General features: G+C 38.7%; 1 protein-coding gene across 2 annotated transcripts in view; it reads left to right on the top strand.

The window, feature by feature from the left end:
• GLIS3 (GLIS family zinc finger 3) overlaps nt 1-28,000 on the top strand; it is a 489,017-nt gene that overhangs the window by 351,406 nt on the left and 109,611 nt on the right. For both annotated transcript variants that reach the window (XM_011988357.1, XM_011988358.1), the window contains one exon: nt 25,002-25,163. In XM_011988357.1, the coding sequence (XP_011843747.1) occupies nt 25,002-25,163 (162 nt within the window). The remainder of the gene's footprint in view (nt 1-25,001; nt 25,164-28,000) is intronic.

Here is a 28,000-nt window from a genome sequence, read left to right as displayed (position 1 = left end):
GTTCTATTTAGGGTTGCATCTTTTTAAGAAGAAAAGAACAAAAGTTCTTTGATACTGCTATTTTCCTCTTTCTTCTTCTTCTTCTTCTTCTTTTTTTTTTTTTTTAAAACAAAGCTCTCTCTGTTTCCCAGGCTGAGGTGCAGTGACACCAGCATGGTTCACTGCAGCCTCAAACTCCTGGGCTCAAGACATCCTCCTACCTTAGCCTCCCAGGTAGCTAGGACTACAGGTATGCACCACCACACTTGACTAATTTTTGAAATTATTATTATTATTATTTGTAGAGACAGGATCTCACTATTTTGCCCAGGATGGTTTCAAACTCCTGACCCCAAGCAATCCTCCTGCCTCGGCCTCCCAAAGTGCTAGGATCACAGGCATGAGCCACCATACTGGACCAGTAAATACTGTTTTCATATTCCATGTTTATATCAAGATACTTTGAGATCATAACTAATTTTCTTGAAGGTTTCATTAGTTTTTATATTAAATGGTACCCTTCAGTCTGAAAAGAGTTAATGCAACTTTTCATGATGCTTGATTGGCAGTCACTGAAGATCCCCTCATCTTTTTGAAATTTATAATAGATTTGTTCTTACCTTTGTCTAATTGTGCAGAGACTTGTGTGTAGACTCACTAAACCTGCCAACTTTAGCAAATGGTGTGTAACTATTCTCAATATGGGAGAGCCCACAAAGTACTGTTTCAAAACGGGATGCTATTTCCTCACAGCAAGTTTCCTTCTTCCTATTGAATGTTGGCAACCTTGATTTTGGAATATTTTTGCATTTACAATCAAGAAACTTTCAAAGAATGTTATTCTGACTGGTTTATTAGAGACCCATGATTTATGGCATGTTTAATTCCACCTGACTTCCATTGGATGGTTGCATGGAGAGAACATGTAATATATTCGAATTTTGTCAAAGCTGGAGAATAGTATATTTTTGTCACATATCAGATTCAAGCCTGTATTCCAAGCATTTATTCATTCTACCTGTTTATTTATTTTTAATAACACCACAATGATTAGTGAAGGGGTTTTGTGACCTGTGTCACTTATGGGATACTGTTTCCACGTCTTCTGGGGTCAGAAGGCCATTCTAAGGCAACAGCAAGAGCACAGTGGGTTCTGATGAACCATTTACTTTCTTATAATGCAAGAGCCTATTCAGGGTGATCCTTGTGCTGCTGTCAGAGCAATGAGGGTCAGCAGTTGTGGTGACAGATTAGTTTTGACAAGCTTAATGACCCCAAAGAAGAAAAGTCTGTGGCTCTGATAGCAACTGGGGAATAATTGGTGAGCTCAGCCAAATGGGGAATGTGTTAAAATTCCCCAATTCTTTATGGCAGGCCAATTACACCATTCAGCAAAGAGGTGGAAGGTTGCCATCCACTTCTTTAGCCTTACGAAAGCATCAGCAGGCTATATTTCAATCAATTGAATTTGGTTGGGCAGAACATCAGGATATTGAAAGAAACAACTGGATCTTTCAAACTATGTTCATATGAAGAACTTGGGCAAAGAGCTACATTTTTGTAAGGCACCAGTGGGTAGTGCTGACCTCACTACGGGTGAATTCTGTTGATTCACCAAGTGCTAGTTTTCTCTCATCTGTCCAGGGTGGGTAGGCCCTGTGACCAAGTGTAGGTTCATTAGAGTACATGACAAATAAATAACTACCAATTATTGGTCCACCTAAACACAGTCTTTTCATTAATTTATTCGACATACTGTGGACTCACTGTGTGCCAGGATCATCGTGAGTGTCAGAGAATGATGAACAAAGCAAGAGAAGACCCCTGCCTGCATGGAGACAGCACTCTAATGGATAGGTATAGTAAGAGACAAGTAATAAATAAACCAGACAATTCCAGATGGTGGCAAATGCTGTAGAAGAAACAAATGGAAAATGTGGCAGATGAATTAGTTTGCTGGGGCTGCCATAACAAACTACCACAAACTGGGTGCCTTAAGTAACAGAAATTTATTGTCTCACAGTTCTGGAGACTGAAAGTCGGCAGGGTGGGATCCTTCTGAGGGCTGTGAGAAGAGGATCTTCTCCAGGCTCTTCTCTCTTTGGCTTGTAGATGGCCATCTTTGTATTCACACAGTGTTCTCACTGTATTTTCACATCATCTTCCCTCTGTGTTTGTCGCTGTGTTCAAATTTCCTTTCTTTTTTTTAGGTAGAGTCTTGCTCTATTGCCCAGGCTAGAGCGCAGTGGCTCCATCTCGGCTCACTGCAACCTCTGCCCCCTGGGTTCAAGCAATTTTCCTGCAACTGAGATTATAGGCACACGCCACCATGCCCGGCTAATTTTTGTATTTTTAGTAGAGACGAGGTTTCACCATGTTGACCAGGTTGGTCTCGAACTCCTGACCTCAGGTGATCCGCCTGCCTCGGGCTCCCAAAGTCCCAGGATCACAGGCTTGAGCCAAGGCTCCTGGCCCAAATTTCTTCTTTCTGTAAGGAGACCACACATATTGGATTAGGATCCACCCTAATGACCTCATTTTAATTTGGTTACCTCTGGAAAGACCCTATCTCCAAATAGTCACTATACTCTATTTGGGAGGCAGTGATAATAAAGTTGAGACTCTAGGAGAAGAAATACTCCTGAGAAGAGTCAGAGGTAAAGTGTTGGGGCAGGGAATGGCATGTGAAAGGCCCTGAGGAGGGAAGGGCTTTATGCCTTTTAGGAAGAGAAGTTACAGGGCTTGCGAGGATGAGGGAAGGGATTTTCTCACAGATGTGGCAGAGACCAGATCACATGGGCCTTGCTGGGCAACTGCAAAGAGGAATTTGGGGTTTCTTGTGAGTACTGTAGGAAGCCAGTGGAGCATTCTAGTCAGAGGAGTTACATCTTCTGATTGTCATTTTAAAGCTGTCTTAGTCCTCTCAGGCTGCTATAACAAAAATATCATAGACTGGGGGGCTTATAACAACAGAAATGTATTTCTTACAGTTTTGGAGGCTGGGAAATCTAAGATCAAGGTGCCAGCAATTGCAGTGTCTGGTGAGAGCCTACTTCCTGGCTGATGGACAGCACCCCCTCCCTGTGTCGTCACGTGGTAGAAGGAGCTAGCTAGCTAGCTTTCTGGAGTCTCTTTTTATAAGGGCATTAATCCCATTCAAGAGGGCTCTGCCCATTAATCCTTGCAGAATGCCCTTGTAGCCTCCCAAAGGACCCACTTCCTAATACCATCACCTTAGAGGATGGGGTTTCAACATATGCATTTTGTAGGGATGCAAACATTCAGACCACAGCAAAAGCCCATATTCATAGAGTGCCTACTGAACACAAAGCAATGTGGCAAGTACAGAGTAGATCCCAAGGCTTTCCTATAGTCTTTATTGAAGACTAACTCAGACTTCTCACCTCATATTTAACCAGCTAGAAGTTCTTGCTATTCTCTTATGGCTTCTTCCAACAGCATGTTGTCTATTTTTCCACCTCTGAGCTTTAGTCAGTATTATTTCTTCTGTCTGTGTTTCTCTAAGCACCCACTCTGCACACTGAACTCCTATTTATACTTTGACACCCACCTGTATAGTATCCCAGATTTACATGGTCTCTTTCTATTTACTTGTGTCTTTTATTATATCTCATTCTATTGCATTTGTTTGTTTACATGGCCATCTGGCCAAATACTGGGCGAGTTTCCTGAGAGCAAAGACTGTATCCCATTTATCTTCGTGTGCTGAGATCCTACACAGCGTCCAGCCCAGAGTAGAAGCCCAACACCTGTTTATTAAATGAAGTATAAGACAGGGCCCTGCACTTAAAAAGAGAAGCCTATTAAGAATCTTGGAATAGCAGAATAGAGTGGGGAGAATGAGGAGATTTATAGGTACATCAGTCTGACTCCAACCCCAACTAGCATTACCTGTGGGCATTATTGCTTAACTTCTTTGAGTCTTGATCTCTTTATTAGTAAAATAACTCTAATGATTCATGACTTTTTTTGAAAAAAGAATTGACTTAGGAAACTTTTATGAAAGTGTCTGTCCCACGGCATAGCACATGCACACTAGACGCTCAATAAAAAATGGTGCATTTTTCTCTTCCTGTTATCTTCAAAAAGCCTTATTGTTATTATACATGTGGGAGGAAAAGCTCCTGAAGACTCATGAAAACTCTGAATTGTGCAGTTGTTCACTTAAGGGCTTGGTAGTCATATATGGCAGACATTTACCTCCAAAATATGTTTCCAGGGAACTGAGAGAGTGGAAGGCAATGTTGGAACATTCTGGTGGAAAGTCAATCAGGGGTTAGGATTACCAAAGGAGCCACAGCTTTCCATTACCAATCAGCTTTTCATAAAGAACTTTAAGAGTGTGACGTTTGCTGCCACTAAATTCCCTCACTGAAGATGTGATTTACTAACCATGATACTCTCTTTGTTTGGGGTCTTGTTTGCCAGTCCCACGAAGCTCTCTGATTTGCAACATGGGCATTTCAAGCAGAGCATTTTGCACAGCCTTGCAATATCTATGGTGTGTGTCTTTGTGTGAATCTGAGCAGGTGATATAAATGCCTAATTTTTTCAGACAAAAGGAAAAACATGAAAAAGCCCTTTCCTTTGTGCATCTGAGATGGACTGGGAATGACAATGAAAGAAACCTCACCAAGAAGTCTGTTGATGCTAACATTTCTTTGTCTGTTTTCCAGAGTCATGGTATACGTATGTGCCTAATAGCAAGGTTTTAAATGTGGCTTCTATTTAAAATCGCTGTTCTCTAGTGTTGCCTCTGGGGTGAGGATCTAATTTTCTATGTCAGTACTGCCCTGGTGGTATATCCTTAGGGCTGCTTGATAAGTCCCTTGGTTGACAAGTCTGCAATATGCAAATCCCATCTCGTGGTTCATCTTGCAACTCCCTGTAGTTTGAGTCTTTGTTCTTCCTGCACACGCAGGCTCAGTGCCTTCTCCTCACTGCCACCTCAATAGCAACTTTTTAAATCTTCTTTTAAATGTGCTAATTATAAAGGTGAAAGCAAAGACATTAATTGGCTAGGCAGCCAAACTGGGGAAGTGTTATTCAATCCAAATACATTGATTACTGCATAAACAAGAACAGGTTTAATGTGTAGGCAGTGTAAAACACTCTCAGGAAAGGGCTCCAAACCCACTGCTTGGTGATTATTTTATCCTGCTTTTCCATTTGAGACCCCTAGGCCACACCTTCAAAGAAATAACAGATATATACTGTAGATAGGGAGCCACTTTGAGATTTTCTTCCCATTCCGCCGCACTGTGGGAGGCAGGTGGCTTAGAGGCCTAGTAAAGATTTTTCAGGTTTTAGTTCCAACTGCTTATGCCATGCTGTGAGTTCCAGGGCAAGTTCTCAAGGATGGAGCTCTTAGACGATTTGCCAGGGAAGATACGGGGGCTTAATCAGCTTGTGACTGCAAGTGTAGATTGTTCTTATTATTGATGTGCCTGAGAGTTGAGGCAGAAGCCTGCCCTTTTTGGGGAGCTCTCATCATGACAGTGAAGCTGCAAAAGAAAAAAGCCAGATAAAGACGAAACATCCAAAGTCATTACAGCCTGATCAACTGAGATCGTTTCTGTAATGAAATTACTGTTTGAGGATTATTCAAAGTTGGCACATGGAAGGAGTTACTTCAGTAATGAAAGGAGGAAGAAAATACAACTGGTCTGTGAGATCAAAACGGAAAAAAACAAAAACAAAAAACAAAAAAAATAACCCTCCATGCAACGTCTTTTGGTGTACTCTAAAGCTAGGGGTTAGATCCAGTGTGTTGAGTTACTTAAGAATGGGCTGAGAATCAGAGCGATGTCTCCAAGCCCTTTGGCTTCCTGGGAAAGGCCTTTATTTGATGGGCCAAAAATATTCTACTTGAGGATTGGGTCTCCACAGAATTAGACAAAGAGCATCAAAGCCCGTTGCATGGTGATGTGAAGGCTTCTGTCCAGGACATTTCTGTTAATTTGGATACCATCTATAGTCTCAAACTCATGGCGGTTGGTTGTAACATTTTAATAGCCAGTCTGGGTTTTTGGCAGGCTTTTGTTTAGTTTATTTTTCTCGAAGCTTGAGACTTGAGAAACTGAAATTTGAGAGCATTGCTGTGTCTTGGAACTGAAAATCTAAAACCTATTGGAGGTGATTTTTTTTCCTTTCAACTGGTACGCTAAAGAATGAAAGTCAGCTTTTATATATGACCATTAGGTAATGTAGTAGCCACAACAGTTTTTTCTCATGGACAATGTAAGCAGGTAGTTTGACCACAGATGAAGAATTCTTTTCGTTTTTCTTCTCTTTTCTTTTTTTTTTTTTTTTCTGAATCTGGAGAATGTCAATTGTGGTAGGAAATACTTATGGGAGCAGTCTATGGTATGATCCTAGCCAATCACTTGTATGTATATACTACTTCTTTCAGGTGCCCATCTTTCCCCATAGCTGTCATTAAAGGGAGACTTCTCATTGCTGATTATACGGACACTTTTTTCCCCAGATTTTTCCTATTTATGGTCTTTTAGGCAAGTCAACTTATCATGAAGATTTCTGAAGAGCTTTTTGTGTTATTCAGTCACTAGGTGAACAGTCTATTCTTAACTATAATTTCTCAATTATTACTCTCTATGGCTTTTGAATCCCTAAATTAATTAATTTAGGGGAGAAAATTAATCTGACATTTTGCTACTTGTCATGCTTAGTTCTTTACAACCCTGTTTGGTAAGAATCTGTTCTAAGATCCTGGAAGCATCTTGGCTATTTCCTGTTCTTTAATCCAACGCCAACCATAACTACTGCTCCTGACCCCTTTTTCATCGGTATGATGTTTTTAGGTTTGTAAAATATCATCTATAATATCTCTTGTGGTGTCACAGCAGCCTCTTGAAGCAGGCCATCCTCAGGGTCAGAAATTCCTTCTCAGGCACCATGACACCTCCATCCTGTCTGCCAAGGAACTCAAGTTCAGGGATCTTTTATTTCTCTTTCTTTCTTTCAATAAATAAACAAATAGATAGAAAAGATCTGAAGCTGAGTTGAGAAACTGTCTTACTTTAAGCACAATTTGACCTTCAACTTTCAATTTAAAACCTAACAGAGATAGGCAGAACACCACGTGTCTTCACGGGTGCAGTGACTAAAGATGGGAAGGCCTGACTCATGCTGGCCGTCTTCCCTGACTACTACCCTGGGAGGCCATGCGTTTACAACATCTCTCTGATTTACAGCTCTGTTCCCCAGGTTGTCTTCATTTGGCACAGCCACTAACTCCAGCCTGTGCTGTCTCTCCGCAGCCTGTCCCCTTGTCCTCTCTACGTCGTGAATTCCCTTGCTTTTGCAGAACTTTTGCTCACCAGGTGGGGCCTTTTGAGCTTTCGCATCTCTCTTTTATTTATTTATTTTTACCCACCAGCTTATTCCATGTGCACCATTGTCTGAATTGTCACGCATTTTGGATTTAATTCCAGATCGTCAAAGGCATGTTTTCAGCTGAACAAACCAAATGAAGTAAAAAGCTTCATCCTCTTTTACTTTATTCTCATTACCCATCCCAGCGGGGAGGATGAGTAAAGAATGCATCCTCTAGATCCTGAAAGAATTTCTAATATTCGTTCTTTCTCCATAAGATACAGAGCTTAATCCTTCCTTTAGACATTTTCTTTTTTTCTAAATAAACAGGGCCTAATTGGAAAAAGCTGAGAGAGCTAAGCAGAAAAGAATAGAAAACATTTACTGAGCTTGGAAGTGCATATTGAATACTGCAGGAAATTTGCATATGGATTACTTGGTGAAAAAATAGAAACATTCTCAGCCCATTAGTTACTGTGATGGACTCCCACTGAGTAAAATCCAAGTACTTTTGCCTTGTTTTCTCCAACTGTTCTTTTCTGTAATCATTTCTCTTTAACCACGGGGCAGCTATTCTGTTACTGCACTTTGTACTAAGGAAAAGACAACATAGAGAATGTAGCTGTGCCTAGAATGTGAGCAGACTGGCTCTGATTTAATCCTCCAGTGAACATTGTACCATTATTTCTAAGCTTTGGTAGGAGGGTTGCCTCTTTATCGAGGAGCTTCTAGGTCACATTTGCAGCTCTACAGTTGTGTTAAGTGACAAACCATAGATTTCTCCCTGGTGCCTCAGTTTCTCCAAATGCAAAAAGAAAGGTAATTTTTAGCACCATTAATAGAGATGAAAAAAAATCAATGAATATTTATAAAAGTAAATTGAGACCCTGGAATATAAGATCCCACAGAAATTCAAAGCATAATTAAGGTAGGGAGAACAGATTAGTGTTAAATATATGTGTGAAACACATTTTACATTTCCTTCCAACAAAGGCTGAATTTAATTTACTCCAAGTGAGGGGGAGAAAAAAGGGAAAAAAAAGTGGTATTGTGAATTAGGATTCTAAATTTGGATTTTGATATGTTGATTGGTATACTACAGACATAAAGCCACATGTTTACTTTTTTAGCAAATGCATGTGTGTGTGTGCGTTTGTGTGTGTGTCTGTGTCTGTGTGTATGTGAGATGGAGAAGATATATTTATATATATATATAGAGAGAGAGAGAGAGAGAGCGCGCAAATCTAATTATCATTGGCAATATTCCTCCAGGAGAGCCAACAACAAGTACTAACAAAAGAATTGTTATCAAAAATATGTTTTCAACGACTTACTTTTAATCCATTGAAAAGTCATTAAACCTACATTATCAGCTCTTTGCATTGTAATATGAGGCAAGACCATTTGTACAAAGAAATATTCAGATATCGCCTGCAGAAAACATCTATATTACTGTGTCATTGTTTGAAGAAACAACTCAAACCCTCACTTTACAAGGGGGAATCACTGAATATTAAGAGATATGGAAGTCAGTGTAAAGATCAAAATATTGATATCCATCGCCCATTTTAGTTTATCCACAATAGCTTAGAAACTGTTGGAAAGAATGATCTGTACAATATTGATCACATAAGTGGAAAGAAATCCTAAGAGATAAAGGAGACCTTCTGTACATTATAAATACTTAAGTGCTGCATATGTAACAATTTCTCAAAAAACCAACAAAACAAGGCAAATATTCTCAAAAGATTCTACCATAAAAAGAATACCCTATGGAAAATCCAAGTTCATTTTTTTCCGTGCCTGATTCCCTTGATAGAAGTGAATCTTTCATTGGGGTACTAAAGATATGGCTAAATTTTCTGGTGAGAGGCAGAATTTATCAGACAATATGTGTAGTGCAGATCCCTCAAATCTCAGAAAAAAACAAGAAGTGGTGACTTGGCTCTTCAACAGCTCAAGAATACATCTTTATGAATATCTGAACCAGGAACTGCCTAGGTTGCAATCACAATATGATTTTTTTAAATGAAAAATAAATAAGATTTGCATAAGGGGAAAGCTGGGTTGGGGTTGTCAATTAGCTTCCCCAGGGTCTTGCCAAACAAAGTGTGGCCTGAAGACCAGCTGCATCAGCATCGGTTGGGAGTGTTTTTAGACATGTAGCATCCAGACCCCATCCCAGACGTACTGAATCGGAGTCTGCTTTATAAGGAACTCCCAAGGAGATTGAAGTCCAAGAAGCACTGCGCTAGGATACCATTTGGTATCTTATTGTTTCAGATGTTATGTGTTGTTTCCAGACAAAATTTACCTGATAAAGTCTCAGTAATTGACTTTTGATCATTGAATAAGTGAAGATCCAAAGGGTAGCTTTGACATTTGGATAATCTGACCCATTATTACTCACCAATCCCAGAATTTGTGATTTTCGTGCATTGAGCACCTGGCAAGTTCCAGGCACTGCGACAGGCTCTGGAAATAGATGAACAAAATAGATGCAGAACTCAGGAGTGCTGTTAAGTAGATGATTACTGAAATTTGTACTTAATGGCAGATAGGTAAAGAATTAGAAAGGAAAAATACAGTGTGCAAAGAAGGTGCAAATTGAGTGAGCCTGGTCAGGTCCAGTCTGGAGCATCAGAGAGTGCCAGGGTTCCCCTGGGTGGTGGTGCCTCTGGGCGGCTTCTGGTTCAAATGGGTCACAAGTAAGCAGAAGAGCAGAGAGGTGGATTACGATTTCCCAGTAGTAAGGTGACCAAAAAGTAAACCTATGTCAGTGAACTAACTTTTTTCTCCCTCAACAAATACTTTATTAGCCATATGATTTTATTTTTGAGATATCAAAAGCTTACATGGTTTGCTCAAATTAGAAAAATAACAAACACCCGAAGTCCAGGGAGTATGCAAACAGAAGCGTAAATAGGCATTTTTTCCCAGATCTGCCTTGTGAATTGTCATTCTTCAAATTATCTTGGCCTGGGGGAACCTGTGGCTAGGCAGTTTCTGGTTTCCCCTCTCTCTCTCACCACGGTTGTCTAAAAGTTCAGTCAGTGTGCCAGTGATCAGCTGGATCCCAGGTCTGTCTTTACTGTGTCTTCAGCTAACCTCAGATCATCCAGAAAGGCCAGTGTGTGTGTGCATGCGTGCGTGTGTGTGTGTGTTCATGCTTCTTCCTCTCTTTCTCTCTCTCCTCTTTTCCCTGTTGAGGTTGCTTTTCCATCTCAGTCATTTCAAGTTCGAATTTGATTTGCATTTCTAAACTGCTAATTATGCCAATTACTTGCAGTGCTTCTGCATTCCAAAAAGAAGTCTGAAACTGACCCCTTTTATTAAAGTCAGTGTCAGCTCACCCTGAAATTTAGAACTATAGAGTACAGGTCCCTTTTTTTATTTTTTATTTTTTCTTATAAATATATTTTTCAAAAGACCAGCTGCCAGTGGTCTATTTTTCAGGTCTCAAATGCTCATGTTTCTGGTCATGTTTTTCTGTAGTCCAGCATACATTCTTTAACTAAATACTACTCTTGAAAGATCAAAAGGAGTACTCCCTGCTTTCATTTTGTTCTTGGCTGTAGCTCATGGATGGCTTGCTTTTTTTTTTTCTTTCTTAATTTACAAAAAGCTTTCTTTCCTTCAGAAGAAAAAGAAGTGGCTCTGTGGATCATAAAGAGATCATTAGCGTTTACTAATACAGTATGTTCTTAAGTTGCTTTACTACCACGTCTTTTCAGTATTATTTACTGAGAAGCTGAAATAATTGGGCTTTGAATTTTTAGATTACTATAAAGCAAGACCTATTGTCACTTATTGCTGGGTGTAATTGCACCATATGTATTTAGTGAAGCTATTTATTCATCTCCCTGGTGGATAACTCTGTCAAAATGAGTTGAGATATTTCTGTGTGTGCAGTTAGAATCTAGAAAACATGCATTTCGTGTAGAACTTAGAAATTATAGAGGGCTTCACAAACATTTTTTTTTTTTTGTCTCCAGACCTGAGGGTCTGTTCTGTAAGTTTGTCTCATCTTTTATTATTCCCCATTGTTAGACCAAGCACTGTTCCTATGAATTTATGGTTATTCTGAGCAGATTTTAAGCCCTAGAAGCATAGTTTCAAAAAGAGAAAGAAAGACAGGAAGGGAGAAGTGAAGAAGAAAGCATTTTAATACGAATAACTTGCATTTTAATGGACAAGTGACTTGTCCATTAGTCAACACATCTGCATTGGATGCTTACTGCATAAGCTGCTGCATCATGAAAAGGGACAAGCCTGGTTCCTGTCCTAATGGACTCACGTCCCATGAGGATGCTTTAAGGGTGTATATGTGAGATACCGAACATAACCACTGGGACAGAGAATGCTTTTCTGAAAAAGAAATATTTCAACTGAGCTGTAAATTATGCCTAGGATTTAACCAGGCAAATAAGAGGAAAACATTTTTCTAGGCAAAGGAAATAGCATGTGCAAATGCCCTGAGGTGAGAAGGGGCATGACGCCCTTGAGAAACTGAGCTGAGGGAGCAAAGGGAAAGGGAGGAGAGGTGAGGATGAGGCTGGAGAAGTAGGCGGGGCCACATCAAGCAAGACTTATGAAGCATGGCGAGGCTTTGGACTTTATCTGAAAACCAGTGGGAAATCTTTGAAGAATTCTGCACAAAAGAGGAACATTATTAGATTTCTAGTTTTCGAAAGTGACTCCAGCTTCAGTGTGACACTAGATGGTGGGTAAGGACAAGAGTGGATGGGGGAGACCTATTAGGAGATCATTGAAGTAGACCAGGTGGGATGCCATAGTGGCTTAGCCTGGGGAAAGTCAGATATTGATGGAGAGAAGTATTCATGTTTGAGAGATGGTTGCAGACTTGGAGATTAGAGGCAGGTATGTGGGAGAGGGAAGTGTAAAGAACGACTTGTAGGCTTTGGGGCTGAACTGCTGGGTGAATAAAGAGCAGGCAGTGAAGACTCTGGGGGAAAAGGTCATTGTTAAGTGTTGCAATATGTACCTTTGAGATGCCTGTGAGCCCTCAATATAGAGATACTGAATAGGCAATAAGGCTTGGGGTTCAGAGGAGAGGTCTAGGCCAAGTTTAACAATGGAACAGTCAATAGCCATGTGTCTTCTGATATGATGCAGATTGGATTCTTATATCCACCAATGGAAAATAGCAAAATGAACTATTTTTCTCTTTCTCGAGGAATTTTGCCTCAAAGAGAATTGAAAGTGCTACAACAAATATTTAGGCAAATATTCCATTGATTTATCATTTTTCCAGGAAAAGACAGTTTGTTGAGCACCTAATATGTATTAGGCACCTGTTAGATTATGGGAACTTCTAAAACATCTTTCTTTTTTCCATCAGTAAAGTTACTTTGAAGAAAAACTAAGCTAAATATACACCTAAGAAGGGCCAAGTTTTGTTGCTGTTGGTAAATTGGTAGTAATTCTTAGGATCCTGTATTTGATAAAATGAAAAGGGATCTTTCTGTAAGATATTTCATTGTTTGGCTGAATGTACAATCTTGTAGGTTCTTCTAGAATTGCCATGTTGACTCTTTTATGCCAGGTATCACTTTGCATTTTTTTCTCAGCAGCCCAGGCTTCTGAGTGGCTCACAGATGCATACCACATTTGTTTTTATTTGAGAAGTATAGTTAGTTAAAAAGGAAGATTGTGCCAAGAACATAAGCCTCACAGTACTTTCTCGTCATTGCTAATGGTTTAACTCTGTGCTCAGATTTTGATGAGAATGATTAGTGTAATTTAGGATAGTTGGTCTTTGTGAATTTAAATTATTAATATATTTTACTTTGTAAGAGAAAAAAAGAGAGCAACTGGATTCCTTCTAAGACATGTTTCTTTTCTTATCTCCTTGACCTCTTGAAAAATAACATTCCTTTGGAATTACACGGAGGGAATACTTGGTTAAATAACTGAGCCAAAAGGCCATGACCCTAGTTGAGGCTCTTCACTTACTAGCTGTGTGACTTTGGCAAGTCACTTAACCTCTCTATGTCTCAATTTCCTTCACTTGTAAAATGGGAACAATAAAATAGTAGATAATTTGAATACATATGGATGTTGATGATAATGGCTCACATTTATTGAGAATTTACTATGTGCTAAATACTTTCCAGCCAAAATTGTTGGCTCTGTAAGATGGTGAAGAGATGAAATAAAGGAAGAAACGTATCATGGAAACAACTCATTTTACTAATTCTTTTACTTTTTATGGAAATAATAAACAATAGTACTTTAAATTCAATGCAAAGGCCAACTGCTCTAAATAATTAGACCCATATTCTCATCAAATTTAAACTGAGATGAAATGTTTTCATCTACCCTAGACTTTATAATTTTAAGCAGAATTTTTCATAGACCTGTTATTCTTGTGATCATTGGAGTCAAGTTCCAGAGAGAGGGGATGGAAGGTGTATTAAGTAGAGCAGTCAGGGGGATTGAGGTTACAATTCTGAGCCAAGGTATTTTTCGTAAGAATTATAGGGATCAAAGTGCAGTGCATGCATAACAGTGATTGAATAACTGTGAGTGTGGGTCTTAAGACTTAAAAGGTCATCAATAGAAAGAGTTAATGGATTTAATGACAGTTTCTTAACCATGAGTGAACATATAGGATGAAGGGCATGTAGGAAGAAGGGGTAAAATGTGAGAGAGATTTCCTCATCAACCAAAAGAGAAAGACATTCAGAAATGGGATAGAGTAGTTTAAAATCAGGACAAGAAAAGAGAAGAGCAAGTGGAAAGAATGAAGGGTTTTCTGAGTCCCTGCTATGTGCCAGCTAGGCTTGTGATGGGAAAGCTATGCAGAAAAGTTGCACCTTGAAAGAAAAGAAACTGGAGGTGATGCATTTTAGAAGCAAGTGAGTGGTTTTGATGAACCAGTGTGGGTTGTCACAAAAGATTGTCAATCCTAGGACGATGGAGCTGCAGTGAAGGCATCACTCTGAGATCACCCCTTTGTAATGGCCGCCAGGGCTAATGCAAGGTTTTGAGTTCCATTATTTTCATATCTCTTTCTTTTTTAGGCAGCCAGTCACAGATGATTTTTAACAAGAAGTACAGGATTTATATTTAAGAAGTGCATAGTGGAAATCGATGGCTTTTTGTTGAGAAAAGCACAGTGTCAGGAAAATATCCCTGCCACTCTCTTTCCCCCTGTCACAGTGGTGGAAATTTTACATTTGAAAGTGAAAAGGCTTAAGATATAATTTTTTAATCCCATCTTTCCTGCCCACTTGCATCTCTTCCAAAGCTTGTCAGGGCCAGATCTGGAATAGCAAGAGCCATTAAAAATTTGGCATCTTGCACTCCGTTTTTTGGAATAAACTCAGTGTGGGCCAATTTATGGTAAATTATTCTCTTCGTGTGTGAATTTCCTTTTCTCTCTTGGCAAATTCATGCTTGCTTCTACACCCCTGCACACAGATCTTAAACACACACATTTATTACAGAATCTGTGTGGGATATGTGTGCAAGTGTTAAAGTGTGTGCCCATGGCTGTACCCACAAATGCATATGCACATATTTGCACCTATATGCCTATATGATAAGCAAATTGACTTAAACAGTTTGTCTTGGAGGTTTGTGTTGCTGTATGTATGTTAGCATACATTCTGTTGCAACCCGCAAACAGTTTCTCAGTCAAGAGATGACAGAATTCAGCAATCATTTTGGGAAACACCATAGTAAATAAATATATTGCTTAGTTCTGTTAAACCAAGCATGCCAATTCTTAATAAAACTGAAGGCAAGCAGTGGCAATTCTCATCTTTGCAGTCAAAGACAATTAATTACTGGGCAGCCAAGTCCATTGCCAACAGGGAAGACAGAGCCAAGGCTTTGCTTCAGCCCATGTGCTTTGAACACAAACCCTGTAGCCAAGCATAGTTATAACCTGGGACACAGGATTGGAGTCTCTGCCTCCCATTCTGAGAGGTTGGCTATAGGATGGTTGACAGAGGCATGGCATCATGGGAAACTGCTTGACCTGCTGTGTGGGGACACTTGACTCAGGGTAATTCAGGGCAAGGTCAAAAGATCTTTTTTCTTTGCATGAGAAACTCTGATGAGAGGCTCTTTCCTGGCATATTTGACAGCATATTAGCTCAGCTTTTAAAGGGCAATTTAAAACAGTTTCTTTTCCTTTATGTATGAAGAAGGCACACATTTGTGTGCCTTGAATTATTGCTAATAACATGTTCCCAATAGATCTGTGTGTTTAGCTCAGATTTGGAAAAGGGAGTGGTAGGAAAACAGCTCACTTACTTCACCAGTGTTGCTGCAAATTTCTCAGAATATCAATAAAGAAGTAAATGCTTCACATTCACAAAAAACACAACCATATGTTGTTATTAGTATTTTTCCTCACATGGTTAAATATTAAAATAATTAAAGATACATTTTACAGTAGTTCTATAGGACATTAAAATTCAGCATCTAAAACCTATAAATACATTTTATAAAAGCTTTTGCAGTGTTGACCATTTGATGTCATCATGAGCAGTAACTAAACCCTACCTAATTAAAAGGCCTTAATGAGCTTACTGCACAGGAAGTCTAGGAAATCAATATGCTTTCTTACAAAGAGTTCATTCTCTCCATTTTCCTTAGCATTTATTTAGCAAATAATCTACAATCACTTGCCAAGTATATGCCAAGCCCTGTACCTAGTGCTGGCAATAAAAGTATTAATAAGACTCAGTACCTTGTCCTTATAAAGCTCACAGCCTAGTTGGGGAAACAAACAATCCAATTACTATATTTCCAAGTGTTAGCAAGGCAGTAGGCAAAGCATGGTGGGTATGTGTGGGCACTGATCTGTTGTGCCTTGGCAGAAGCCTAAAGGAAGGCTTCCCAGAGGAGGTGGCACCAAGCTAAAGGGTCAGTAGGATGTTACCAGGCACAGGAAGTAGTATATGCAAAGGTAAGAGGCAAAGAGCAACATGCTGCTTAATTAGGGAACTGCAGCTTGGCTGGCCTGGAGCCCAGGTAGGAGATGTGGGAGGATAGGTAAGAGGGGACAGGCCTGATCACATATATGCTAAGCCATAGGTCTCATACTTTCTTCCTCCCCCTTCCCTTCTTTGACCTGTAGTGTCTCTTTCTCTCTGTTTTTTGTTTTTCTACTTCTTATTTCGTTTTGCTTAATTAGTTGTCTTTTACTTCATCTTTCCCTATCTGACTTCTGAAAGTTGAAAGTGTATTTCTGAGGCAGATGATTTGGAGAAACTAAAGTTACAGAGAATGTTTCTGACTTTTTTTTAATACAAAAATATTGCCTAAAATTGAAAGGATGAATTATCCAAACTTCTCTTGGTTTCCTCACCTCTGCAATAGTCATCTCATTTATATATATATAAAATAATATGGGGGTATTGGAGCAAGCAGGGTCAGATTTCAAATTTATTCTGCGTGTATGTCTATCTCCTGCAACACATTATTAGCGCAGGAAAGGTAAGATGAAAACCAATGTTACTTTTGCAGAGCCTAATGAAATACTCATTGTGCGAGAAACTCAATATGTGCATGGTCTTCATGGAGGAGGTCACTTGGTATACTGCTGTACTTAGAGTTTGAAGTAATTCTTTTCTTTAATATAGAGTAGTAAAACAGCTGAGCACTGCTTTTATTTGTATGCTTTATACTTCATAGAAGTATTATGCTTATATATTATAGATACATGTACATGGATTATACGTGGCTACATGGTGATCAGAAACACAGGTACACAGAAAATTAAATACTTTGGTTGCTTTTAGCTGTTTCTATGGTTTGAGTATGATACCTGGAGTTCATATGTTGAAAATTTGGTCCCCTCTATGTGTCAGTGCTGAGAGGTGGGCCTTAAAAAGTGGTTGGATTGTTAAGAGGAATTAATGCTGCTCCCGTGAGCCTGGGCTAATTGTCACAGGAGTGAGTGAGTTCTCACTCTAGTGGGACTGCATTAGTTGTCTCCAAAGCAGGCTGTTGTAAAGTGAGGTCACCTCTTGTGTTTCGCCCCCTTTTCTCACATGCCAACTTCCCCTTTGGCTTCTCTGCCATGATATGACACAGTATGAAAGCCCTCAGCAAATGCTGCTGCCATGCCCTTGGACTTCTCAGTCTTCTGAACTGTGAGTTAAATAAACCTCTATTTTTTATAAATTACCTAGTCTGTGGTATTCAGTTCTAGCAACAGAAGATGGACTAAGACAGGTATGTTTAGCAGAGCTAATTACATAGCCATAAAACATTTGCTCTACTGGCATGTTATCAAATGCATTTTTTGTTGTCTGTCAACCCCTGAAGTATACGTGCTCTTGTGGATATGTATTCACAGATTGAATGAAATCAATGCTAATAAACAACAGCAGCAATAAAAACTTATTGTTGTGTTTATATAACCTCCAGACAACCAGTTTTCATTATTTACCCACTTACAGAAATAATTATTCACTTGAAATTGTAGTTTTCTGGCATTGTATTGGTATAACATCAATAATATATGATACCTTATATGTGTAGAATAGCTAGAGAGGGCCATATGATATATCTTAAGTATCAATGTTGCACTGTGAATATTCTTTTTCCAGTCATGGTATAATACCCATGATGAGGTTCCATTTGTCCTCAGATCCTTTCAATTGTTACAAACCAGACACTTGATAATTTCCATAAAAATTTAATATGGTTCAAATGTTGCAACAGAAATAACATATTTCTCTCTACGTTGTCTTGTGTCTTGTGGCTTCTTGAAATGTTTTTTTCATTTTCGTTTTTTAAGTTGAACTCTCATTAAATTTGCTACCTCATTTCAAAGACCCTTTTAGGAATCAGCTGCTTACTCATGACCCAAATGTTAAAAAACAACATATTCCTTTAAACCAATAAGAAACGTGTATGTACTGTCCATTTCAGTAAACCTTGTTTTATACAGATTTCTTCATCAAAAATAAGCAGCACAAGAAGCCAGGAAGTTACATTTATGAGCTAGTTAATAGGCCCATTTTGTACACCAGAATAATAAGGAAAAATGTAGTAATTTGAATCTCTTTATTACAGTTTAGGAAAACATTACAGAAAGAGTTTGATATTAATTCTACAAAAATTTTAATAATTCCAGATAATCTGGGTAAATGAGGACTGTAGGCCACTTCAGAATGCCAGATGCCAGATGACTGGCACGCACTCAGTGAGTGATTGACTCATTGAGACAAAGTGTCGCAGCCTTTTCTCCCCTCCTTCTGCCCTAGCCAAACCCAGGGTCAGGGAAACTTTGAAGATTGTTGTAGGAAATGCAAGTGCAAATCTGTTTAGATACTTGGAAACTTTGGAAACTCAGTTTGGGTTACACTGATTCCCCTGAAGTTAAGAGGACTCTCAAATTAACCAGGGACAACCTTATCACAACTTTAAATAAATTTCCAGTGAGGCTGTTATTACTCTGGGTAGAATCTTTGAAATGTTATAAAATCAGATATTACCTTTTACCAAACCAAAGGGAAACCCAGTAACTCCTGAGTACAATGCTCTGTTCAGAGCAAGAGGGTGATTTGACTGCAACATGAGTAAAATCACAAAGCAAGAATATATAGAGACATGTTCTCTGTCCCCATTGTGGAGTTATTAGTCTGAACAAAACAAGGAGCAGGAGGAATTCCCTATTATTCCACAAAATCGATTCATGAATTAGATACTTTTTAAAAGTCTCAAAACATTTGAATGATTTTCTTTTTCTCCCTTATGTAGCACTTTCTACAAACTGATGTAAATATTAAGATTTGCTAGAGCATCTAGTACTATTAAGAATGCACTGGAAACAGAAACCAGAGTGGCATGAGGTGACCTGTATGTCCAAATGTGAAGTCCGTGGAAGGAGAAACAAAATCCGATGGCCCCAGTGTGCTTCTGCAGTCTTTCTTGTGATTCTTGGTCCTTCTTTTCTGACTTTTCTTCTACGTTTTTTTTCCCTGTTATCTTCCCACTTAAATTTTAAAATTAGATTTAACTGTTTCACAACCTAAGGTGTGAAACTGCCACTGTTTGGTTCTTTCTTTTCTTCTTTTATTTATTTTCTAGTTCTTTTGTTTATTTTACTTCTTCTTTTTAAAATCCCACCAAACTGTGCCTTTTTGAGATTAGAGTGACCTAATGATCCCTAGAATGTTGCTCCTCAAAGTGTAACCTTCAAACATTCACCATTTAGAAGTATCACCTGGGAGATTGTTAGAAATGCAGGATCTCAGGTCCGACCTAGCCCTAGTGAGGCAGAGTCTGTGTTTTAACAAGTCTCCCAGGTGAAGCTGGGAAGCAGTGGTCTAGAAAGAAGCTTCCAGAACTAAATCCCAGCTGAATTCATGCGTCAAATTTCTCACCTCTCCTCAAGTGTGTAAGGTGGCCCTTTGACCATCTTTTTCTGAGTCACAGAAGTCATCTTTCATTTACAGCTTTTGAAGGTACATGCTTGATTCAAGTGGACTTGAACTCTTGGACTTATTGTGGAAGTCACTTTGACAGTACCTGCAGGATTAGAAATATTTGCTGATCCTCCTGCCCATGCCTTTCTTCTCTGTTATCTTTGGGCTGTATGTGGAGATGTGAACTGGCATATACTTCATCAGTCAATTCTTGCTGTGTATCTTAGCATCAGCCATCACTAATTGGATTAATTGGTCTTAATTGACGGAATTGTGAAAGTGTGTACCTCCCAGGGTCATAAACACTAAGCCTTAATTCAAATCAAATGTATATTTTAAAAAGCATGTCCGGCATCATAGACTCCTTTCTGTTTGGGTTTAGTTGACATTAGCAATGGTATGGAAACCTGATCAGGAAAGGTTTGCTGTTATTACTGCTTTGAATATGAACTTATGCTTCTCAGCACTCTAAGTAGCTGATTAGGGGAGGGAGTAATATTCTACTTAATTATTGGTTACACATATGGAATAAATCCTATTTTAATGGTGTCTAATGAGCCTTTCATTTTTAGAACCTTACACAAAAGCCTCTAATAGAAAGGGAAAGTAATATTTCAAAGGTCATCTTAATGCCACTTAATGTCAACAATCCGTAATCAAGCCAATATATATAGATGGTGATTACAGTCCAGTTACAATTCTTTAAATATAAAATAATCTAAATTAGCAAAGTGATACAAGCTAAGGTTCTTTAGGTTTGCAATAACTTAAACTTTCTAATTAAAGTTTGTTGCTTGAAAACAGCCTCAGAGTTAAAGAAATCCTTCTCAGAGTGAGGCTTCATGCAATGCAGTATTTTCAAGACCCATGAGTGTAAGTTCTATCACTTAACAGTTTCATGCACCGTTCCCATATGTGTCCGCAAAGCCACTGAAATGTGCAAACAGAAAATGATGGCTCCCCTTCTGTGCTTTTTCTCAACAAGAGAATGTAATGGGCAGAAGTATGGGATGTTTTATTGGTCAGGAGGCCACCGAGGGAACTTGTGGGCACACCTATTTCAGAACCAGGTATCTGCCTAGTGGCAAATTAAAAAGTTGGAAATTTAAAGAGTCTCCAGTAAGAGATGGAGATTCTGAGATTTTGTCCTTTTTGCCCCGCTCTGGAATGGAGATGCCTTTTCCATCCTAGGATGGTCGCTGCTACACTAGTCCCTATGACCCTTGTCTGAATTAGAAATGGGTACATTCTGCAAAGTGCTTTGCTTTTATCACAAGATTTTCATCAATAAATGGACAGTGATCACAGTATGAATGGCATTCCCTGACTCACCTGCTCACAGTGTAGTATGTTCATCAGAATATCAGAATCTTCTGGAGGGCTTGTTAACAGTCAGATGGCTGGACCTCACTCCCAGCATTCTGATTCTATAGGTCTGGGGTCAGAGAATGTGTATATCTGACAGGTTCCCAGGCGCTGCCAATGTTGCTGGTCTAGGGACCCCATCTTTGAGAAACACTCCTCAGGGGTGCATCAGTATGTAACCTGCCCAGTCGTACACATTGACCTTGCTTTCATGCACATAGGGCTTACTCAGTATTTGCTGGGAAAAAATAATGCTATTTAGATAAAATTACTAACAGAGGGGAGATTTTCTAGCAAGGAGCTTGGTATGCCGAATGCACACCAGGCCCCTTTTCCACCACTGCTGCTCCCCACACTGTCACCCTGCATTTGTCTCCCTTGTGCTCTATTCAGCCACCTTCTGTTTCCCCCTTGGATTCTGAGAGTTTGCTTGTTGATTAGTGTTTCTCTTGTTTTCCTGTTCGTAGTCTGTTTTTGAACCTCGGCCAAACTCTGGCCTGATCATTCAGTCATGTGTCACTGAGTCCTGGGCTCATGGTTCTACAGTTAGTCCAGGAAGAAGAAGATCTGAAAATAGGATATTGTTCAATTTGGGTAGGAGCTGTCCAGTGGCAGTGACACAAGCAGTCAGTTAACAATTTGGACCTTGGATCTCAGGAAGGGCTTGAACTTTAGGAACCTCGAAGAGAAAGCATCTGGCCAGACCCAGGGAAACACTCCTAATGTTCCGTGCTTCCCTAAGTGTAGATGTCAGTTTATAAGGTGAGACTTGCTTCCTCATTAAAGATTTGGAAAACATGAAAAAAATAAGAAGGATAAAAGGCATCCATTTGCCCAAACAGTCAAAGAATCTAATTTTGGTATATTTTATAAACAATCTTTTATAAGCCTACCTAAATGTTGTTTATTTTTAATGCATTTGCATTTACTTGAACTTACAAATCTAGGGGTAAAACTGCCTGAGGGAGGGGAAATTCTTGTGATGAATTACAGGGTTGTTCCCATAATAAATGATAATGATTCAGGATAAAATTGTTTGCTTTCAAGTTTCATCCAGATGCCATTAGAGAAATGAATAGCACCTCCTTTCTCTTTTGGCAGAATTGTCAATGTGACAAGTTCATTCAGGTGTGGTGCCCTCACACTCCTGTGAGGAGCTGGATATTTTGTGCCTCACCAAGGCATTTATTAATCCTTTAGTGCGTGATTTTACTGGTCTTGGGTTCTATGGTTCCTGCAAGTGAATTCTTCAACAAGAGTGAGTTACAGGTGTATGTTATGAGCCCCTGACTACATGAAATTGCCTTTCTTCTTCTGCCTTTATTCATACAACATAATGAGGTCAAACCCTTCATTCACAAACTTTTCCCTTGAGAATACTGTAATGCTATTCTATTGTCTTCTGCCCTTTCTTGTTACAGAGGAAACATCATCTGATATCAACTGGATTTTGATTATTTTACAGATAATCTTTTTGTTGTCATTTTCAGTCTGGGTGCCTATATTTTCCTCTGCCCTTGCTGTTTGAAAATGGTCAGGATATTCTGAGATACTATTCATTTTGCACTGATTTGCTTGGAATCCAGTAAGCCCTTTGGTCTTTGATTATTGCTTCTGTTAAGAGTAATAACAGCAATTAATTGAGTTTTAACTGAATATTTAAGTGGACATTTAACTGGAAAGACTTGGAAATGGTATTCTTACATATAGTTTATGTCTTATCAAGTGAACAGTTTGAATTAGTCAGGGACATGTCTTGGATCCTTCTAATCCCTCTGTGGTAGAACTAGCGATGTTGTTTTATCCTGTACTCACAGAAACCTCATTAATCTTATTCTAAAGTAGTTCTCCACTCTCATCCTGGTGCTGAAACAATGCAGCTTTCTCTCAGACCAAGATCTGAGGCGACTGTGGAACAGAGTGGATATGGGGCCTACTCAGGTTTGGGTATGTGCCCCTGGAGCTGGCCCCAAAATGGAATCCACCCTACAAAAGAGCCTTGCTAGGAACTAGGCTACAGACTTGGTGTGTCTAAAACCACAAGCTCATTTCAGACCTAAGTGTGGTCCACCAGGTGATTCCAAGTCAAATAAACTGAGCTCCAAGAGTTTTCTCTGAGTCGTCATTCAAAGAGAACCCTAAAAACAGAGGTTTGGTCAGCAGAGGCCTCTTAGCTATGAGTTGGGGTTTAATTTTGAGCCCCTTTATTCTTAAATTTGAGAGTCACTTGAAAAGCTGCAGAAATGAGCCCCTTAACTCCTCTCTCCCTCTAGTGACGTTTCCTTTCACTCTGCTGAGAAAGTAGTTGGCTTCGTCAGCATTCATCTTCTGCTCAGGCTAAATTTATTTTTATGTGAAATAGAAATCAGGAAAACACCAAAATTATTTTAAGCAAAATATCAAAATTGAAATAAACCAACATATGTCTGTGAAACATGTATAACTCTCAATCAAAAATAAGTACAACTTTCATAAATTTCTTAAAATACTCCAGCATGCAAAATCTGGACAACTTAAATAGATGGAGTTATGACATGTTTAATTTTTTTTTTTTACTTAGTTCATCCTTTACTTAAAGATGAAAATTCCAATAACCAAAACCTGGCTGGCTCTAGATCATTCTGTTGTGAACAATGTCCTCTATCATCTATTATAGTAAGAGAGCCAAAGAGTTTTATAAAATTTCTTGCAGCAAGGTTATCCCATTCCTAATTTTGAATGGGAACCATCTGGAACTTACCTTCCTTTTGTACACACCCTCACCCCACTGCATTTCTCTCTAAGAAGTGAGGCTTCTTAATTGCTTTAAATGTATTTTGCTTCGTTCCAGTCGGTTTTCCATATTTCTCCATTTCCCTTCCAGTGAGAACTCAAATGGGATTAAAACTGTCTAAGTAACATAAATATTCTGGGGCTTAGGACCAAAGGGAGAGTTAAAAGATAAATCCCCATCTTACCTTTATGCTTCATTTATAGGCTTTCTCTAACACATTTTCTTTATTAAATTGTTACTTCAAGGATTGGAATCACTTTAACCCTATTAATAGTAGCTGATATTTTGCCCTCAGAAGACATTGAGTAAATATTACTGTCAATAAATACTATTGACAAACCAGTGACACATTTATTGAAATCTTAAGTCTTTTCTCTTCTTTTCCTCATGAATTAGATAACAAAATGTCTAAAAAGTAAAAAAAGATTAAAGTATTACAGTACTTTATTTGGAAAATGATTTCGCACTAAATGAATTGTCTTTTAGCTTCCTTTATAAAAGTGTGTTAAAAACTTTATCTCATTAGCCTTGTCATTACCATATACATTAACATGGTCACTCTTTTGAGGGTTGGAAAAACTTACAAATTTAGTTAAGGAAATGTGTGATCATATTGATCTAGTGGATGCATGTCTTTTTCATCCTGGGCTCTCAGATCTTCAATTCTCCTTTTTCTCATATATCACTCTGATGTTTTTTTCTTATTAGTTTATTAGTTGTCAGAAAGTTTCTTCTTTTCCAGTTCCTTCAATTTAGACCAATTTGGAAATGGAAAAGTGTGTTAATTTTTAATAAATCTTTAAGACACACATTACTGTATTTTTATTAACAGAGCCAGATGGCTCACAGTGAATTTGCTCTGACATAAGTAATCACAGAAATCAGTTTGGGACCCAAATCTGGTACAGAAAGTGGCATGTATATTCAGTGGAAAAATGCAGTTCACGTAAACATTTGGATATTTTTAGGAGCAATATTTATTAATGTTTGGATTTGATTTTATTTTATCATTTTCAGCAAAGTACAAACTAAGGACATTTTCTTTTTCCTGTCCCCCAGACTCAAACATCCAGGGCTCTTCTCAACAACCAAAAATTGTTTTCTTTTTGCAGTTTGAAGGTTGCAAGAAGGCCTTTTCAAGGCTTGAAAATCTCAAGATCCACTTGCGGAGCCATACAGGCGAGAAGCCGTATTTGTGCCAGCATCCGGGTTGTCAGAAGGCCTTCAGTAACTCCAGCGACCGCGCCAAACACCAGCGGACGCATCTGGACACTGTAAGAATGGCAGGAGCTTTCCAGTTTCCAACCCAGAACCTGGTGTGAGGAAGTGCCTGCTTGATAGTAGGCTGGTGAAGTGTTTGCTTTATGGTCTGCAGGTTACAGGGACAATGCCAAGGGCAGCAGTGGAGCCTGGTAAAAGGCCAGATGGGGCCCTATTTGGCTGTTCCAGTTTTCTGTAGTAGCAGGTTATTCTAAATATTACAACCTCCTGGGACAAAAGGGTGACTTGCTCACCGCTGTGTACAAAGCAAAAGCAGTTTAGGGGCTGTCCTGTAGTGGATTTTAGTACAGAGAGTGATCAGTAGAGACGGCATTAAAATCAGTATTCAGATATCAAGTTGGTAATGTATGCTATTGCTAGGAATATCAAGGAGTTTTTGTTTGTTTTTCTTTGTTTTTTTCTACCCTGGTTCTTTTCCTCTTGACATAGAACTTGGCGGCTGGAATGATTTTCAAGAGTGAATTTGGCCCTTTGCTTTAGAAACCACCTGGTATTTTCACCTTCAACTGATCTAAGAAGAAACAGCAAATCTTTCCCAAGAGTTCAGTTTCCTCATGCTTTCTATCTGTTAACAGCCGCATATTCTTTGACATCAACCCTATGAGAACAATTGATTTTCATTATTACACGCTTAACTCCCTTAATGCTACAACATTTTGCTCGTTCCCAAATGCCTTTTCTATGATTCTTGTCTTTTATTTTCTCAATTACGTTGATAGCCCTCCTTTGCATTTCCCAGGTTTTGATGGCATTTTCCTTACACTAGGCCAGATAGACTCTATGTAATTTCACTTTGCTTAACAAAGCCATCAGGATAAGTGTATTATACACATCATAGATCTCTTATCCCACATTCTTGCAAATAATGTATTCATGACAGTACTTTTTCGGTGTTAACATTCTGATGTCTATTATTAAACTACACTAGAGTTTGAATTTTGAAAAGATACTGTTATTTCTACACACCTTCTCATACATATTTAAGATCCTTCTGATGTTATAGTTGACATATTTATTAAATTTTATATTAGTCTCTATTAGTCATATTCATAGAAGTCATTTTAGCTATATGTCACATAACCTTTCTAAACAGAATTATCCCCGAATATGCATAAATGTGATGGTTTGCCTAGTAAATATCTCAAATATAGTTAGAGCAGCATGGGTGTAGGATGGACCCAGTTTCTACTCTACCTGAATTCAGTGATTTTGGGGCCAATAAATAGAATACTATGAATAAATGTGGTGAATACTGGGATTTTTCTAAGTAGAAAAAGAAAAAAAAAAAAAGAATAAATTGTGTTAAAATGCCCTATTTTGTTGTGCCTAAAATGCTCTTGGTGGGATCAAACAAATTTTCCAATTTGTCATTAATCTTTATCATGGAAGAATGAACATTTATGAGACAAGATTGTCTTGAGAAATTGCTTCTACTCCACCTAGTTATCTGTAGTTAGAAAGAACTATTGTGAGGCTAAGTGTTACGGTTTCACACTGGCCTCCTTTACTTGGAGCTAATTTTAGCTAACCAAACTAAGAGCATTTTCAGAAATCATTTTGGAATAAAAATATATATCTTTTTAAAAAACATTTGAGGAAAACTACCTAATACAGTGATTTCCCAATTTTTGTTAATGCAATAGCTTTTAAAACTCAGCTATTTTTGTTTTTTTGGAAAAATTATTTCTCTATTAAATATTTTTAAAGCATCATTTTTTCCTTTAAGCTCCAAACTAGCTCCTGTTTAAACTTTTACTACATTTAACAAATTAGTGAGCTCTTTTAAAATCCTATAGAAACCACACACTTGATTTTAAAAACAAACTGTACTTGCTTGAAGAATTTATTATTTAAATTTAGGTCCTTGTTCCCTTTCATTAAGCACTCCTTATGCTAATACTGTCAGAATTTTGGATAAAGTATCTTTCTTCAACTAAGTGGATTCCTTATTTGTAGAAAAAATGGTTTTCCCATAAAGATTACTGAGTTCCTAATTCTAACCCTTAATAGTTGTATTAATTAATTTCTCTATTAGCATCTTAATATCTAGACAGGGAAAGTAATTGTACAGTACAGGTGGAAAATAACAAAATATATAGTTGGATGAAGTGTAGCATGCTAGTTAAAGCTTAGGTAACGTGAGATAAAATGGCGGGTGCAGCAGTACTACTTAGATCAGTCCCTGACATTGCTATTTTGGCATAGCAGTCCCTCCCTGGTGGCTGACAACAAGAGAAGAAAGTGAAGGTCAGCTGAGAGGAACAGTGAGTGTGTAGTCAAGCTTTCTCCAAGAACATCTCAAAATCAAATAGAAAACCGGGCATGGTGGCTCACGTCTATAATCCCAGCACTTTGGAAGGCCGACGTGGGTGGATCACCTGAGGTCAGGAGTTCAAGACCAGCCTGGCCAACATGGCGAAACCCCATCTCTACTAAAAACACAAAATTAGCTAGGCATGGTGGCGCATGCCTGTAATCCCAGCTACCTGGGAGGCTGAGGCAGGAGAATCTCTTGAATCCGGGAGGCGGAGGTTGCAGTGAGCTGAGATTGTGCCATTGCACTCCAGCCTAGACGACAGAGTGAGAGTTTGTCTCAAAAAAAAAAAAAAAAAAAAAAATCAAATAGAAAATGACATTACCAACCTAAATTGTAGTGACCGTGGTAATAATAATGGCATCAATGTATATAATTTGTTAATAGTCATCAAGCCTTTTGTACATGTAACATCTCCTCTAATGCTCAAAGCATAAGCTTTTACAATGGGATTGCCAGTAAAGATCTTAGCTAGTTGCGCTCCTGAAGCCAGGGCAGGGTGGGGAAGGCTAGTGC

This window comes from Mandrillus leucophaeus, unplaced genomic scaffold (assembly GCF_000951045.1).
Source record: "Mandrillus leucophaeus isolate KB7577 unplaced genomic scaffold, Mleu.le_1.0 Scaffold329, whole genome shotgun sequence".
Classification (NCBI taxonomy): domain Eukaryota; kingdom Metazoa; phylum Chordata; class Mammalia; order Primates; family Cercopithecidae; genus Mandrillus; species Mandrillus leucophaeus.
The sequence above is the reverse complement of the archived record's forward strand: the minus strand, read 5'-3'. Positions and strand labels throughout refer to the sequence as shown.